Consider the following 14,294-nt stretch of genomic DNA (forward strand, 5'->3'; position numbering starts at 1 on the left):
AATCAAGATGTTATTATGTATTTTGTGCCATGTTTATATTTTCCCTGAAGGGAAACTGTTCACCTGCAACTGTTCACCTTTTAAGGTGCATGATACTTGGCATTCAAATTTGAACGTTTATTACAGGGTTTATCTTAGCTTCCCATAGGGTGCTTATCCCTAACTAACTTCACCCTTCAAGCAGCGGCGTAACAGGGGTCGGTGGCCAGGGGGGGGCAAGAGCCAAAAATTTCCCGGTTATATCATGGAACAGGCAATGGCGTCATAAGGCAAACATTTTGAGGGGGCGATATGGCGTATCGGGCAAATATATATATATATATATATATAAGCGAGCGAGCGAAGCGAGCGAGCAAAAAATTTTGACATTTTATTGCAAAAATCCAATTTTGTGATAGATTTTGACATAATGTGAAAAAGATGATATCATATTTCACCTCTCTTTCCTTTTTTTTCTCTTTTTTTGTACGCCACGGTGAACAGGATTTTTGTTATGATTGTGAGCATCAGGGCGAAGCTATATGCTCGAGGGGGCCGAGTATGGCGCTTCTGGCAAGAAGTAGCTTAATATAGGTCCCGAGCGAGCGAAGCGAGCGAGATAAAAAAAATCACATTTTCATGAGAATCTAACATGAAGATAGATTTTAACGTGATATTCAGAAAAATATAATACACTTTCCTTTCTTTCCTCATTTTTTTTTTGCTTGGTTGTAGAACTTTTGGGGGCCATGGTCCAAACTCATCCATATAACAGTGCTTTATGGGTGGGGTCCAGGGCAGAGCCCCGGAACCTCTTGATATCAAAGCCATTTTAAACCTTACAGATGGCCACTTATTTTAATCAAATTGCGTGTATATTTATATATCTTTAACACAACACATAAATTCAATACAGTTGTGTATCGTAATCATCCAAATATTGTGAGGGGCACACCATAGCAAATGTGGGAAAATTTGTGAAAAGTCGCCAGCGAGCGAAGCGAGCCAGAAAAAAATGGGCTGTTAAAATGAAATTCTAATTATGTGATAGATTTTTACATCATTATAGCAAATATCATGTCATATATTTTTTTTCATTCATCTCATTTCGCTGCCTCCTTTATTTTCTTTTATTTCCCCTTGGCTGTGGAACCACCCCCCAGTACGCCAGTGCTTCAACGTAAAGCTTAATGCAGGAAGGGTCCATATAGGGGCCCGTTATAGAACCCATTAAAGGTTACAGAAGAAGAGCCCCCACTGCACAGGGTCTTGACTCTTGGACAGAGCCTTTGGAGATTTAGCAAGTTTATGATAGACTTTCATACGACATTATGCTACATATCATCCATTTTTCTTCCCGCTCGTTATCTCAATCCTCGGCAGCCCGGTAGTGTACGTTATCTTGTCCCTATTCTTTATTTTCCAATTTAGATTTTGGCTAATTCCATTCTGCCTTTATTTCCCGCTTTTGTTTGCCTTTTTGTCATCTTTAAATTATTTCCCTGTCTTACTAATCATGCTAATGTATTTGTATATCGGGGCGAATTGTTCTTTCTCATTTGTTCTTTTTCCTTCCTTTTCCCGTTATCTTTCCGTTTTCCCTTTTTTATGTTTTTTCTTAGTTTTCTTTCCCTTTTCCTTTCCCTTTCCCCTTTTTCTTTCCTTTCCCTTTCCCTTCCCTCCCCCTTTTTTTATTTTCCCGGTGAGCTCCGCCAGGGGGGGCAGCTTGCCCCCGCTGCCCCCCCGCCTGTTACGCCACTGCCTTCAAGGTGCACAAATCAGCAAAATTGCACTCATTAGCACCCCTTGGGGTGCTTATTGTACGAACCCCTATTTCTTAGTGTGTACCCTATGAAAATGCAAGTTCAATGATCAGAAAAAGGTGAGCAGTTTATTTTGATTTATTGGATTTCTGTGATGATAATTTTAGTTTACTTTGAAAGAAGTTGATTATTGTTATAGTATCGATCATCAATGAAATTTACGACGTCGATTTCGGCGTCGACCAGTCCAGCGACGACGGCGTCGCCATTGGCCTAACCATTTTACGGCCCAATCTCTGAGAGACCAGTAAGAAGAGTCCGAGTCGGATCCAAACAAAGAGTCGAAATCGATATCGAAAATGGATCCATCGGAAACCGAGTCTGATGAATCCGATTCGTCTGGAGAATCGGTAGACCGGTCTGCTAAATCGGGTTCATCGGAGAGTGAAGGAGACCTGGTAGGCACTGTACCGAGAGACCCACCTTCAGGATCCGTATACGACACTGTCTCCACCTTCCACGGATCGAGGTTCAGTCGGGGTATTGCACGTTCATCGCTGCACTTTACACGATGATTAGTGAATCCAGGCAGCTCCAAATGGACACCCGGAAATTCGTTATCCATGGAATAATCCACCCAGGATTGTCCATTGCTAATGTAAAAAGAAATACATATATATATTACGGAATATAACCAAAAGATATAAGCATATTGTGAATGAATGATTACGTGGCGTCGATCTCTATCCTTATCTTCACACCTGCTTAATCTTTGTTCTTGTTCTATATTAGGCCGTGCTATTTGCTGCATAATACAACTGGACGGCGTTTCGTGAATATACTACGAAAACTAATTATGTCATCCAAATAAATTCTCTCTGTATTTTATTATTCTGGATATTGTAATGTATATCTTTATTTTAAAGGAAATATTTTCATAGAGGTATTCGCGTACACTATTAAGTATTAAAAAAAACAAATAAAATAATAGATTTAATTTTCGAACATGACGTAATTAATTTGCTAACGAGAGACGATGACGATGAGGGGACGTCCCCAGTTGACCGGTAAAATGTAAGAAAAGGTCACCAGCAGGATATGTCTCTCTCTGTGTCACACACACACACAAGAGTAAATCTCTCACTCTCCATTACCTTCAAATAATGTGCACTCTCAGTCTGCCTTTCTACCACCTCGCCCGCCCCCTCTCTCGCAGCCACATATAAAATACACACACACACACGCACATTCCACCCACATTTTCTCTTGCATAAACTCAGACACTTACACCACATTTTTACCTCTCTGGTCTTGTCCTCCATCCACTCTCTTTCTCGTTCTTCCTTGCTCTCTCTCTCTCTCTCTCTCTCTCTATGTCTCCCTCTCGCGCTCCATACTGCAAATTAATACCCCCCCCTCCTCTTTCCTTCTTAGTCTAGTTCCTCTGTCCTTCTTTCATCACTGTCTCAATACCTTGTTTGTTTGAAAATTATTTGAATATATAATGAGAAGGCGAGACAATGATTCTAAGGGGATATATTATAATTATTATTTAACATTATAACTTCCATGGACTTTGATGTAGCGGCAGTATTTTCAGATAGTAATAAGCCAGGTAACAGAAGTATTGCTACAATTGTTTTTGTTCTTAATCATCATTGTTGTTACCATTTATATTATCATTAACATTAATATTGCTAATATGATTATGATTATCATTTTTATTATTAATATCACTACCAGAGTTATCATCACCGATACTTTAACATAATTGTCATCAGTATACTTAGACTAATTCTAGTTTCATACTACTGTATATCATTATTATCACATATCTTTTACATTTAGAATTAGATGGCTACCATCTCTGCTATTCTAAAAGTTTTAAATGACACATAAATGTAATTTTCTGTATTGCAAATTGTTCATATTATTTTACAATACCTAACCTTATTGAAGCTATTGCAGCAAATATTACCTTGAAATATTTTGTATGAGTTTAAAAGGGAGTGGAATTCGGCTATACTATGCTGTTAATAACATTGACTATAGCAATAATCAGCAAGTTGTGGAAAAATATAGGTTTCCGTTCAAAATACGATTATCGCATGAATTCTGAAAGGTACACAATTTAGTTACCGACTTACATGAAAGAGATAATGCGAGATAGTATCACCAATACCCTTAATTATTTAAAAATGATCTAAAATCATAATGAACAGTGAGTTTTGTGTCTCAATGTGAAAAGCCAACACTGAATATATAGATAGAGGGTAAATTCATCGAATAATTACACACTGGGAAAAATATAAACAAGGCATTGTCATGATGAGGAACTTAATCTCTAATTATGTGGGTCAAATTGAAATCTATATTGATGATTACATAATGCTGTTATTTTAAGAACACTATTCACCTGATATCAATTAAAAAATATAATTGATTACGGAGATCAAACAAAACCTAACCATCAAATAACTTAGAATCTACCTAAACCAATAATGTTCCCTTTCTTAACCGAAAATAAAGATGAAAACATAAAATTACATCGTTGAAATAAATTTTGAGAAAAAATATCATATATCATGAGGATGAAACAATATTCTGTCATGTACAGATGTGCAAACAGAAATATAAAGGATTGGTATTATAATTTCACTTGTGTTGGACAGTGCACTTTTTTCATTTACTTCCATGTCGTCATATAGAACTAAAGAATGATTGCTTAGATAATGTAAATAGAAGCTGTATTCCTGATTTGAATCCTTTTAAGTGAACATTTGTCCAATACATGTATATCCAGACGGAAGGAGAGAGCATTGTACGTATCTCATAGAATCCCTTTTTTTCTGTAATCATATATATATATTCAGGTTCCGCTCACAATTTGTCAATTTTAATTGTATGTACCTTACAATAAGGATTAAATACCCCAAATATCATTGATCTGCCGACTTTTGTTCGTGTTTGCATGAATCGTTATCAGCTGGTTATTAGTGAATTTTTGGTACAAGAGAAAATGTGGTAAATTTAGTCTATCCCCTCCCATCCAAAAGTACGGAGTGTACAAAACAATGGTTTCTTCTTGGCTTTGGAGATAAATTTGTGATATTACGACGACGTCATGAATTAAACTGTTAAAAGTAAATTGTCTCTTCCGTCATCCAAGGAGACCGTCTCACTAATCACGTCCAGAACCGGCTCTTTAACCGCAAGAACTGTACGAGTAGAGGAAAAAAAATGAAGACATGTGATACTTACTTTCTTTGTTTGAATAGTAAAATGCCAATTATCGAAATAAGAATACCGTTAACATTTTCAATCTTATTTCTAATGTCTTATTCGATTATTACTCATTTTTTGTCTCTTTTCTCAAAGAAAAGAGACATAAACAAAGGCAATGCCACTTTTCTTTCTCAATGAAAAATGTCGGTATGTTATACAATAACTCGACATATATTTTCTAATTTATAATCTTGTTATTTTTTTCTCCACTTCTCCATTTTTTATTAATTAAATTTATTGAAGGGGGAGACGTCCCCTTTCTCATGTAGTGCCGGCCTCTGTTAACCCACCTTTCTATATTCAACAAATATTTTTAACAATCTTTAATCACTCTGTATCTGTTTTCTTTTTTTTTTTGTTCTTCAAAATTGTTAAGAATAAATTATTCCTTGATTCAATGTCTTGGTCTCGGAGGTAAAGGTTGAAGTAATAAGTGGCATGTTTCACCCGTCCTCGACATGCTATAGGTATTGACCATTTAGTGCCGAGTCTTGGCCTTGACTTTGAGGGTTTCAGCTTTCATGACGTCACATACATTAATAATAAACACAAATTACACATAAACCACAAAGACGCACAATACATCCAGCAAACTCATGAAATTCCAATCCACGGAAAACCAACAGTGACCCTCAACACTTCCAATGGAAGTCCCCCCAAAAACACAGTAAATCCACAGTAACCCATAACACTTCGAATAAAAAGAAGAAGATTGATTTGCACAATGACGGTAACAATGCAGTAAACAAAGGGATGAGAGCAAATAACAATTTGCAACGGAGAGGAAAAAGTGAGAGGTCATCGACAAAACAAGACAAAATAAACTATAAAACATTTATTCAAGGGAAACGAGTGATTTTATGCCCCATTCACGCAAACTTTTTCAAAAACAGCTGTAGTTATTTTGCTTTTATACATTTATAAACTACACAGTGACGAGTGCAACGTATACACACGCATTTAATGTGGAATACGGCCAAAAGATCAAATTATTTGCACAATTCTGTACATGAAATCACAATGAGAAATTTCATCAATGCTACCAGGGGCCCATGGCATAAAACTTTTGTAGGTTTGACGGTACATCTTGTATCTTTTTGGGGCAAGTGTTGGTCCTGAAAAGAGTTTTGGTTTATCTGACAGAGTTTGTTTTATGGCAAAAGTTTTGTGCAACGGGCCCCAGGAATGCGCAGCGACCCCGGATTAAGAGTACGAGCCCCCCCCCCCCCCCCCTTAAAGTCACAAGAAATCATGGGAAATCGCCTCTTTAATATGATTCCAGAGCCCCGTCTTACAAAGAGATGCGATAGATTCGAATCAAAATCAAAGTGCAATTGATCTCAAATTCCTATATCTTCACTACACAATCTTAGACCAATCAAAATAATGCAGTTTGAGCTTGATTTTAATCAACTGCAAGTCTTCATAAGAGGGGCCATGTCACTTTTGCATACAATAAAAGTGGAGAGGAAGGATCTACTGAGTATGTGTATTTTGGGGGAATGATTTGACAGTCTTTTCAAAATTAAATAAAATTTTGGAAGCTTTCCATTCATTTGCCCTTCATGGACACTTTTTTAAGAGGCAATTTGAGACATTTTGGAATCGGCTTTCTTGTATGATCACAAGTATATTCTTTAAAGGAGATGTCACATGAAATAAGCGAACTATAAATAGTTACTCGAGTGTACGTTATCTTTAAAGGTCAAGTCCACCCCAGAAAAATGTTGATTTGAATAAATAGAGAAAAATCAAACTAGCATAACGCTGAAAATTTCATCAAAATTGGATGTAAAATAAAAGTTATGACATTTTAAAGTTTCAGTGATATGCAAATGAGACAGTCGATGATGTCCCTCACTATTTCTTTTGCTTTTTATTTTTTGAATTATAACATATTTCATTTTTTACAATTTTGAAAATAAAGACCAACTTGACTGAACAATACAATATTAAAACAATGCTAATTCCAAATTTTCAGGGAGGAGTTAATCGTTGAATCACTTGACAATGAGGAGAAAATTAGAATATTTCATATAAAACAATACAAAAAAATAGTGAGTGGATGACTTCTTCAGTCTCCTCATTTGCATACCGACCAGGATGTGCATATAACTGTTTTGTGAAATTAAGCGAAACTTAAAAATGTCGAAGCTTTCTTATTTTACATCCGATTTTTATGAAAATTTAAGTGTTATGCTTGTTGGGTTTTATTTATTTATTCAAATCAACTTTTTTGTTGGGGTGGAATTGTCCTTTAAACAAGGCCAAACAATGAATACTTTCTTGCGCTTTGGAAATGTAAAAGCTTTAACACGAGCAAATGACAAACGATACCAATTTATTTTGTGACCTGCATTTCGCTTGCTACTTACCCTCTACTTCATCCCCTGTTGGTGTGAAAAAAGAACGTGTGGAGAATTAAGTATCAAGCCAAACAAGTAATACCGCATCGCCGTTCGCCAACTTAACGATGCTGTACCCGAGGATATGCATCAAACTGGATTCTACAATTTTACCTACATAATCCTGCCTGATGTGATCTGGCAAAGTGATCATGGTTGTTGTTTTTTTAGATATAGAAAAATGTATTAATCAAAAACTTTGAGCGCCATCCAAAATTTGAAATATTTCTTGTGGCAGGTTACAGCATCGTCAATGAAGACGTATTGGCAATACAGGTTGCGGAGCCATTTTGTATGCGAAGTATGACAAATAATATACACCATACATCCGATTTCCAGAAACAAAAGTTGGCAAAATTCTAGCCTATAAACCATTTCAGAGTCTGTCAATTACGCTTTGTAGCACTATTTTTGTCCATATTGCATCTGATGTAAGGCCGAGGGGTCGCACAATCTGATTATTGAAGGAATCACGGAAAACCAAACTTTTCGTGCATACCGCCCACCTTATTTTATTTGGGGGGGGGGGTGCACCTGAAGAGAATGAGGACCCATTTGTGCGTGTTTGATCAATATTCTCTTGCGTACGCGTAAATGTGCGGGTTTTTTTTCATATTTCGGTGTCATTTTTTCACAGATCCATAGGGTAATGTTATACTATTTGTCACTGGTCACAAACTGCAAATGACTCAACAATGAGCAAATATTATTCACGATTGAGAGCACGGTCGCAAAGCCTTTAAATAAATCAATAGAAAGTTATACCGGAGAGTTACATATCAATAAAGGCCTGCGACTGGTTCTTTCTATTTATAAATTATTTTGAGTTGATTTTATTTAGAGTCTTTGCAATCGTGCTCTCTTCAAATTCATTGGAATACATAATTATACAAAGGACAAGATTCTTCCCTCACCCATGCATGCATGAGTCGGATCAATCCGAGTCACGTCACCTATATTCGACCGGATAGCAGGGAACCGATCAGACCGGAGACCCGATGAAGCAGACCAAGTCTCTGGACCAGGACACACGGAAGCGATGGAACCAGGTCCAGACCGAACATTGGACCCTGACTCGTTAATTAGTCATGTTAGTTGACTGACTGGGTATCTCGAGACCGGCTCTTTATTTTTTTTCCTTGTTAGTCGTAGTACGAAAATGATTAAGTAAATTTTCGGTAAGAAAGATATCAAAGGCCATGCAGTCCACAGTTATTTATGCAGTCTCTGTGGGTCTCGTAGGTGACACTACACATGCTCCTGCGACATTTGCTCAGGTCGTAATATCTCAGAGGGCATAGGGATAGAATTAGGATTATAAGAGACGGTTCAGAATAATATAAAAATTAGGATTAGGGTTTATTTAGTTTGGAGGTAAGGTTTTATGTTTGGCTTACCACGTAGATTTTCCATCGGAGCAATTGTCGCCGGAGCAAATGTCATGGAACCTACCTATGTGGAGAACGAATCTTCTAAACATCACCATATTAATAGCCAACAATTTAGTCTATGTATTTCATTTGTTTATTTATGTACTTTTGTGTCTTCTTTTTCTTTACGTGTAATGCTATTCTTGCTTTAGTCTTAATTCCTCATTGCACGAAATCGGGGCATGCTCATTTTCACACAACAAAAATTGTGATGTTGATTGGTATATAAAGATGATCATGCATATTATTTTACTCCGGTATTTGTGTGTGTGTGTGTGTGTATGTGTGTGTTAGGTAAACACCTATGGGTGTCATTACAACTTCTGTGATTGTTACTTTTCACTCTCTTTTGTGTCATGTTCAATCTCTAGAGTGTAATATTAACACCTACCATTTGGTGTCAGTTTTTTACAGTGCAATGCCCCAGCTTTTATAGTGCAATGTCATTCACTTGTGTGCTGGTGAGATTAGTGGCCCCCTTAAAAAATAATAATAAATAATTTTTTTAAGAATTCAAACGTAATATAGAAATTTCTTTGTTAAATCATTGTTATGTTTTCAGTGTCATTGTCATTATAATTATCGATTTGTCTATATCTGACTGATTGTTTGTTCTCTCTTGCTTCGCTTTAACGCAAATGTCTAAAGTAATGCACCGTATCCAGACCTCACTCTTGTTATTATTACGTAAGTCTTGCGGGGATCATTCTTTGAATATATCATCTCCAGAATTAATATCGTTATTCCTGTTAATTATTGGTAATATTATTATCATAATTTTTTTATGGTTGGTTGGTTATCTACTAATCTACTTACTACATGAATTCGTCAATTAGCAAATTGGGAAGTATCATGTGAGTCGTTTCATAAAGACGTTCGTGAGTTAGGCGTGGCTTTTAAACATGACTGGCGACCCTTAATGTGCTAAATGATATACCACTAAGTAGCTGAAGTGTATCACCTAATTTCAATCGTGAGTCGAGTCGTGATTGGCTTTACGATTAACTTTATGAATCACATCTCAGGTCTGGGACAGTATTCATGAATATCTTTAAAGGAAACTTGTATTCATTCGCGTTCAAATAATGTTTCACTTGATATATCTCAAAATAATTTGCAGTTGATTAAGATTTACAATTTATGCCAAATTTCTTATTAAAAATATCCCCATGCTGTTATAGAATCATTGTGGTGATAGTATAGTCGGTGAATGCATCTATAGGTCTATGGTCTATAATACCCTTTAAAAATAATTTGCTCGTTTGTATTTATTTTTCAAAATACCCTCATTGTTTGAGAAGAAATTCTAACCATTTCAATAAGTTGCGGTAAATAACAATTGATTGTAAGAAAAAAATATGAGAAAATCTAAGGTCTGATTATTTTCTATTATAGTATTTCTAATTTAATTAGGCCTACTGAGATAATGTATTGTGATAGTTTCTTCTCTGTTTGAATAAATCAAGATGTTATTATGTATTTTGTGCCATGTTTATATTTTCCCTGAAGGGAAACTGTTCACCTGCAACTGTTCACCTTTTAAGGTGCATGATACTTGGCATTCAAATTTGAACGTTTATTACAGGGTTTATCTTAGCTTCCCATAGGGTGCTTATCCCTAACTAACTTCACCCTTCAAGCAGCGGCGTAACAGGGGTCGGTGGCCAGGGGGGGGCAAGAGCCAAAAATTTCCCGGTTATATCATGGAACAGGCAATGGCGTCATAAGGCAAACATTTTGAGGGGGCGATATGGCGTATCGGGCAAATATATATATATATATATATATAAGCGAGCGAGCGAAGCGAGCGAGCAAAAAATTTTGACATTTTATTGCAAAAATCCAATTTTGTGATAGATTTTGACATAATGTGAAAAAGATGATATCATATTTCACCTCTCTTTCCTTTTTTTTCTCTTTTTTTGTACGCCACGGTGAACAGGATTTTTGTTATGATTGTGAGCATCAGGGCGAAGCTATATGCTCGAGGGGGCCGAGTATGGCGCTTCTGGCAAGAAGTAGCTTAATATAGGTCCCGAGCGAGCGAAGCGAGCGAGATAAAAAAAATCACATTTTCATGAGAATCTAACATGAAGATAGATTTTAACGTGATATTCAGAAAAATATAATACACTTTCCTTTCTTTCCTCATTTTTTTTTGCTTGGTTGTAGAACTTTTGGGGGCCATGGTCCAAACTCATCCATATAACAGTGCTTTATGGGTGGGGTCCAGGGCAGAGCCCCGGAACCTCTTGATATCAAAGCCATTTTAAACCTTACAGATGGCCACTTATTTTAATCAAATTGCGTGTATATTTATATATCTTTAACACAACACATAAATTCAATACAGTTGTGTATCGTAATCATCCAAATATTGTGAGGGGCACACCATAGCAAATGTGGGAAAATTTGTGAAAAGTCGCCAGCGAGCGAAGCGAGCCAGAAAAAAATGGGCTGTTAAAATGAAATTCTAATTATGTGATAGATTTTTACATCATTATAGCAAATATCATGTCATATATTTTTTTTCATTCATCTCATTTCGCTGCCTCCTTTATTTTCTTTTATTTCCCCTTGGCTGTGGAACCACCCCCCAGTACGCCAGTGCTTCAACGTAAAGCTTAATGCAGGAAGGGTCCATATAGGGGCCCGTTATAGAACCCATTAAAGGTTACAGAAGAAGAGCCCCCACTGCACAGGGTCTTGACTCTTGGACAGAGCCTTTGGAGATTTAGCAAGTTTATGATAGACTTTCATACGACATTATGCTACATATCATCCATTTTTCTTCCCGCTCGTTATCTCAATCCTCGGCAGCCCGGTAGTGTACGTTATCTTGTCCCTATTCTTTATTTTCCAATTTAGATTTTGGCTAATTCCATTCTGCCTTTATTTCCCGCTTTTGTTTGCCTTTTTGTCATCTTTGAATTATTTCCCTGTCTTACTAATCATGCTAATGTATTTGTATATCGGGGCGAATTGTTCTTTCTCATTTGTTCTTTTTCCTTCCTTTTCCCGTTATCTTTCCGTTTTCCCTTTTTTATGTTTTTTCTTAGTTTTCTTTCCCTTTTCCTTTCCCTTTCCCCTTTTTCTTTCCTTTCCCTTTCCCTTCCCTCCCCCTTTTTTTATTTTCCCGGTGAGCTCCGCCAGGGGGGGCAGCTTGCCCCCCCTGCCCCCCGCCTGTTACGCCACTGCCTTCAAGGTGCACAAATCAGCAAAATTGCACTCATTAGCACCCCTTGGGGTGCTTATTGTACGAACCCCTATTTCTTAGTGTGTACCCTATGAAAATGCAAGTTCAATGATCAGAAAAAGGTGAGCAGTTTATTTTGATTTATTGGATTTCTGTGATGATAATTTTAGTTTACTTTGAAAGAAGTTGATTATTGTTATAGTATCGATCATCAATGAAATTTACGACGTCGATTTCGGCGTCGACCAGTCCAGCGACGACGGCGTCGCCATTGGCCTAACCATTTTACGGCCCAATCTCTGAGAGACCAGTAAGAAGAGTCCGAGTCGGATCCAAACAAAGAGTCGAAATCGATATCGAAAATGGATCCATCGGAAACCGAGTCTGATGAATCCGATTCGTCTGGAGAATCGGTAGACCGGTCTGCTAAATCGGGTTCATCGGAGAGTGAAGGAGACCTGGTAGGCACTGTACCGAGAGACCCACCTTCAGGATCCGTATACGACACTGTCTCCACCTTCCACGGATCGAGGTTCAGTCGGGGTATTGCACGTTCATCGCTGCACTTTACACGATGATTAGTGAATCCAGGCAGCTCCAAATGGACACCCGGAAATTCGTTATCCATGGAATAATCCACCCAGGATTGTCCATTGCTAATGTAAAAAGAAATACATATATATATTACGGAATATAACCAAAAGATATAAGCATATTGTGAATGAATGATTACGTGGCGTCGATCTCTATCCTTATCTTCACACCTGCTTAATCTTTGTTCTTGTTCTATATTAGGCCGTGCTATTTGCTGCATAATACAACTGGACGGCGTTTCGTGAATATACTACGAAAACTAATTATGTCATCCAAATAAATTCTCTCTGTATTTTATTATTCTGGATATTGTAATGTATATCTTTATTTTAAAGGAAATATTTTCATAGAGGTATTCGCGTACACTATTAAGTAAAAAAAAAACAAATAAAATAATAGATTTAATTTCAATTAGTAGAAGTAGAAGCAATGAGGCATTCATGAATTTCAGCATGAAGGCGTAGGTCGTAGAATATCAGAATTTGGTCTAATAAGCAATAAACACTGTTCCATATCTATCGGACCTCGTTCCCGGGCGACGCAAATTTGGTCTCAAATGTCGCGACCTTTAGATAGATCGCATACACTGTCAAGGGTGTGTGTGTGGGGGGCTGTGCGATGTTGGGTGGTGTGCGGTGTGTGTATGTGTGCCCGCTGGAAAGCTGTTGTTCCAACGAGTTCAATTTTTACCTAAATCGTTTGACGGCGACCGCTCGATTACAAAGGCGCCCGGACGGCAACCAACCAACGTATTTAGGGCGGCGAGTGAAAAGTGAGCAGGCGCCGCCAGAATTTTAACTCTGCGCTTATTCTTTAGCGGCGACAGAGCGATGCCCCCCCCCCAAAAAAAAAAAAAAAAAACCAGTGGTGCCTGGACTACTGCCGGTCAGTGCCCGGCGAAATTGACTAAAAAATCGCCGCCCGGTCGCCGGGCAGGCTAAATTTTGGAGTTGTGACCTACGCCTTACTTTTCACTCGCAGCCCTAAATACGCTCGGTGCCCGGGTGGTTGCCGTCCGGGAGCCGACGTAATACAGTGCGTATCAAAAAAAAGTTTACACTTAGAAAAAATCCTGTAAAATTATATATTTGTAATATCCTGAAGATTTGTCCACATTTTAACATTGGTACAGATCCATTTAAGCAAATGACGATATAACTGTCGAAAAATATTTCCGCTTGAGCGAGCACCACTTACTTTTGAAAAGTTAGTGGAAAATTATTTGCGCAGAACTTTGAAATAGTTATGCGAATAAAAGTAGACCTTAATCATGAACAACACGTTTAATTTAGCTAGTAAATTGATTTGAAGACATCTTTTACCTTTTTAAACTTGTTTCCTTGCCCAAAACACTTCGAAGAGTGCATTGCACCCCACCCCACTCCCCCACACACCGAGGCCATCGAGACGATATTTGCTCTACACTGGGCCGTGATAATACACGAAATGGCGTAGGCTTGATTTTCATTTTGTTAATCATTCTCAAGCTTGGGAAAAGTGTGGAGAAACAAGTATTAAATGAAAAATGAAATGTAAACCCACTTTAAGTGATAAAAACTTAGTGAAAAAAATGCTGGAGATGTCTGATGTAAACTTTTGTTCAGATTCAGTTATGTCCTCAGATCCAGCTGGCATAAAAAGG

The 14,294-nt window shown here is 37.5% G+C and overlaps 1 protein-coding gene across 3 annotated transcripts in view; it reads right to left on the minus strand.

Moving 5' to 3' along the window:
- Positions 1-3,266: 3,266 nt before the first annotated feature.
- The window catches only part of LOC129271177 (heme peroxidase 2-like), a 34,056-nt gene continuing 23,028 nt past the window's right edge, over positions 3,267-14,294 (minus strand). The window contains exons 15-17 of one of the 3 annotated variants that reach the window (XM_064106341.1): positions 12,545-12,714; positions 7,403-7,417; positions 4,771-4,960 (exon numbers count right to left, since the gene is read on the minus strand). In XM_064106341.1, the coding sequence (XP_063962411.1) occupies positions 4,872-4,960; positions 7,403-7,417; positions 12,545-12,714 (274 nt within the window). In that variant the 3' untranslated portion in view covers positions 4,771-4,871. Of the gene's footprint in view, positions 4,961-7,402; positions 7,418-9,487; positions 10,496-12,060; positions 12,715-14,294 lie in introns of those variants that run through there. The other 2 variants (XM_054908547.2, XR_010295034.1) reach the window with 2 other exon arrangements.

The sequence above is a fragment of the Lytechinus pictus genome, chromosome 11, assembly GCF_037042905.1.
Source record: "Lytechinus pictus isolate F3 Inbred chromosome 11, Lp3.0, whole genome shotgun sequence".
In the NCBI taxonomy this organism is placed as follows: Eukaryota; Metazoa; Echinodermata; class Echinoidea; order Temnopleuroida; family Toxopneustidae; genus Lytechinus; species Lytechinus pictus.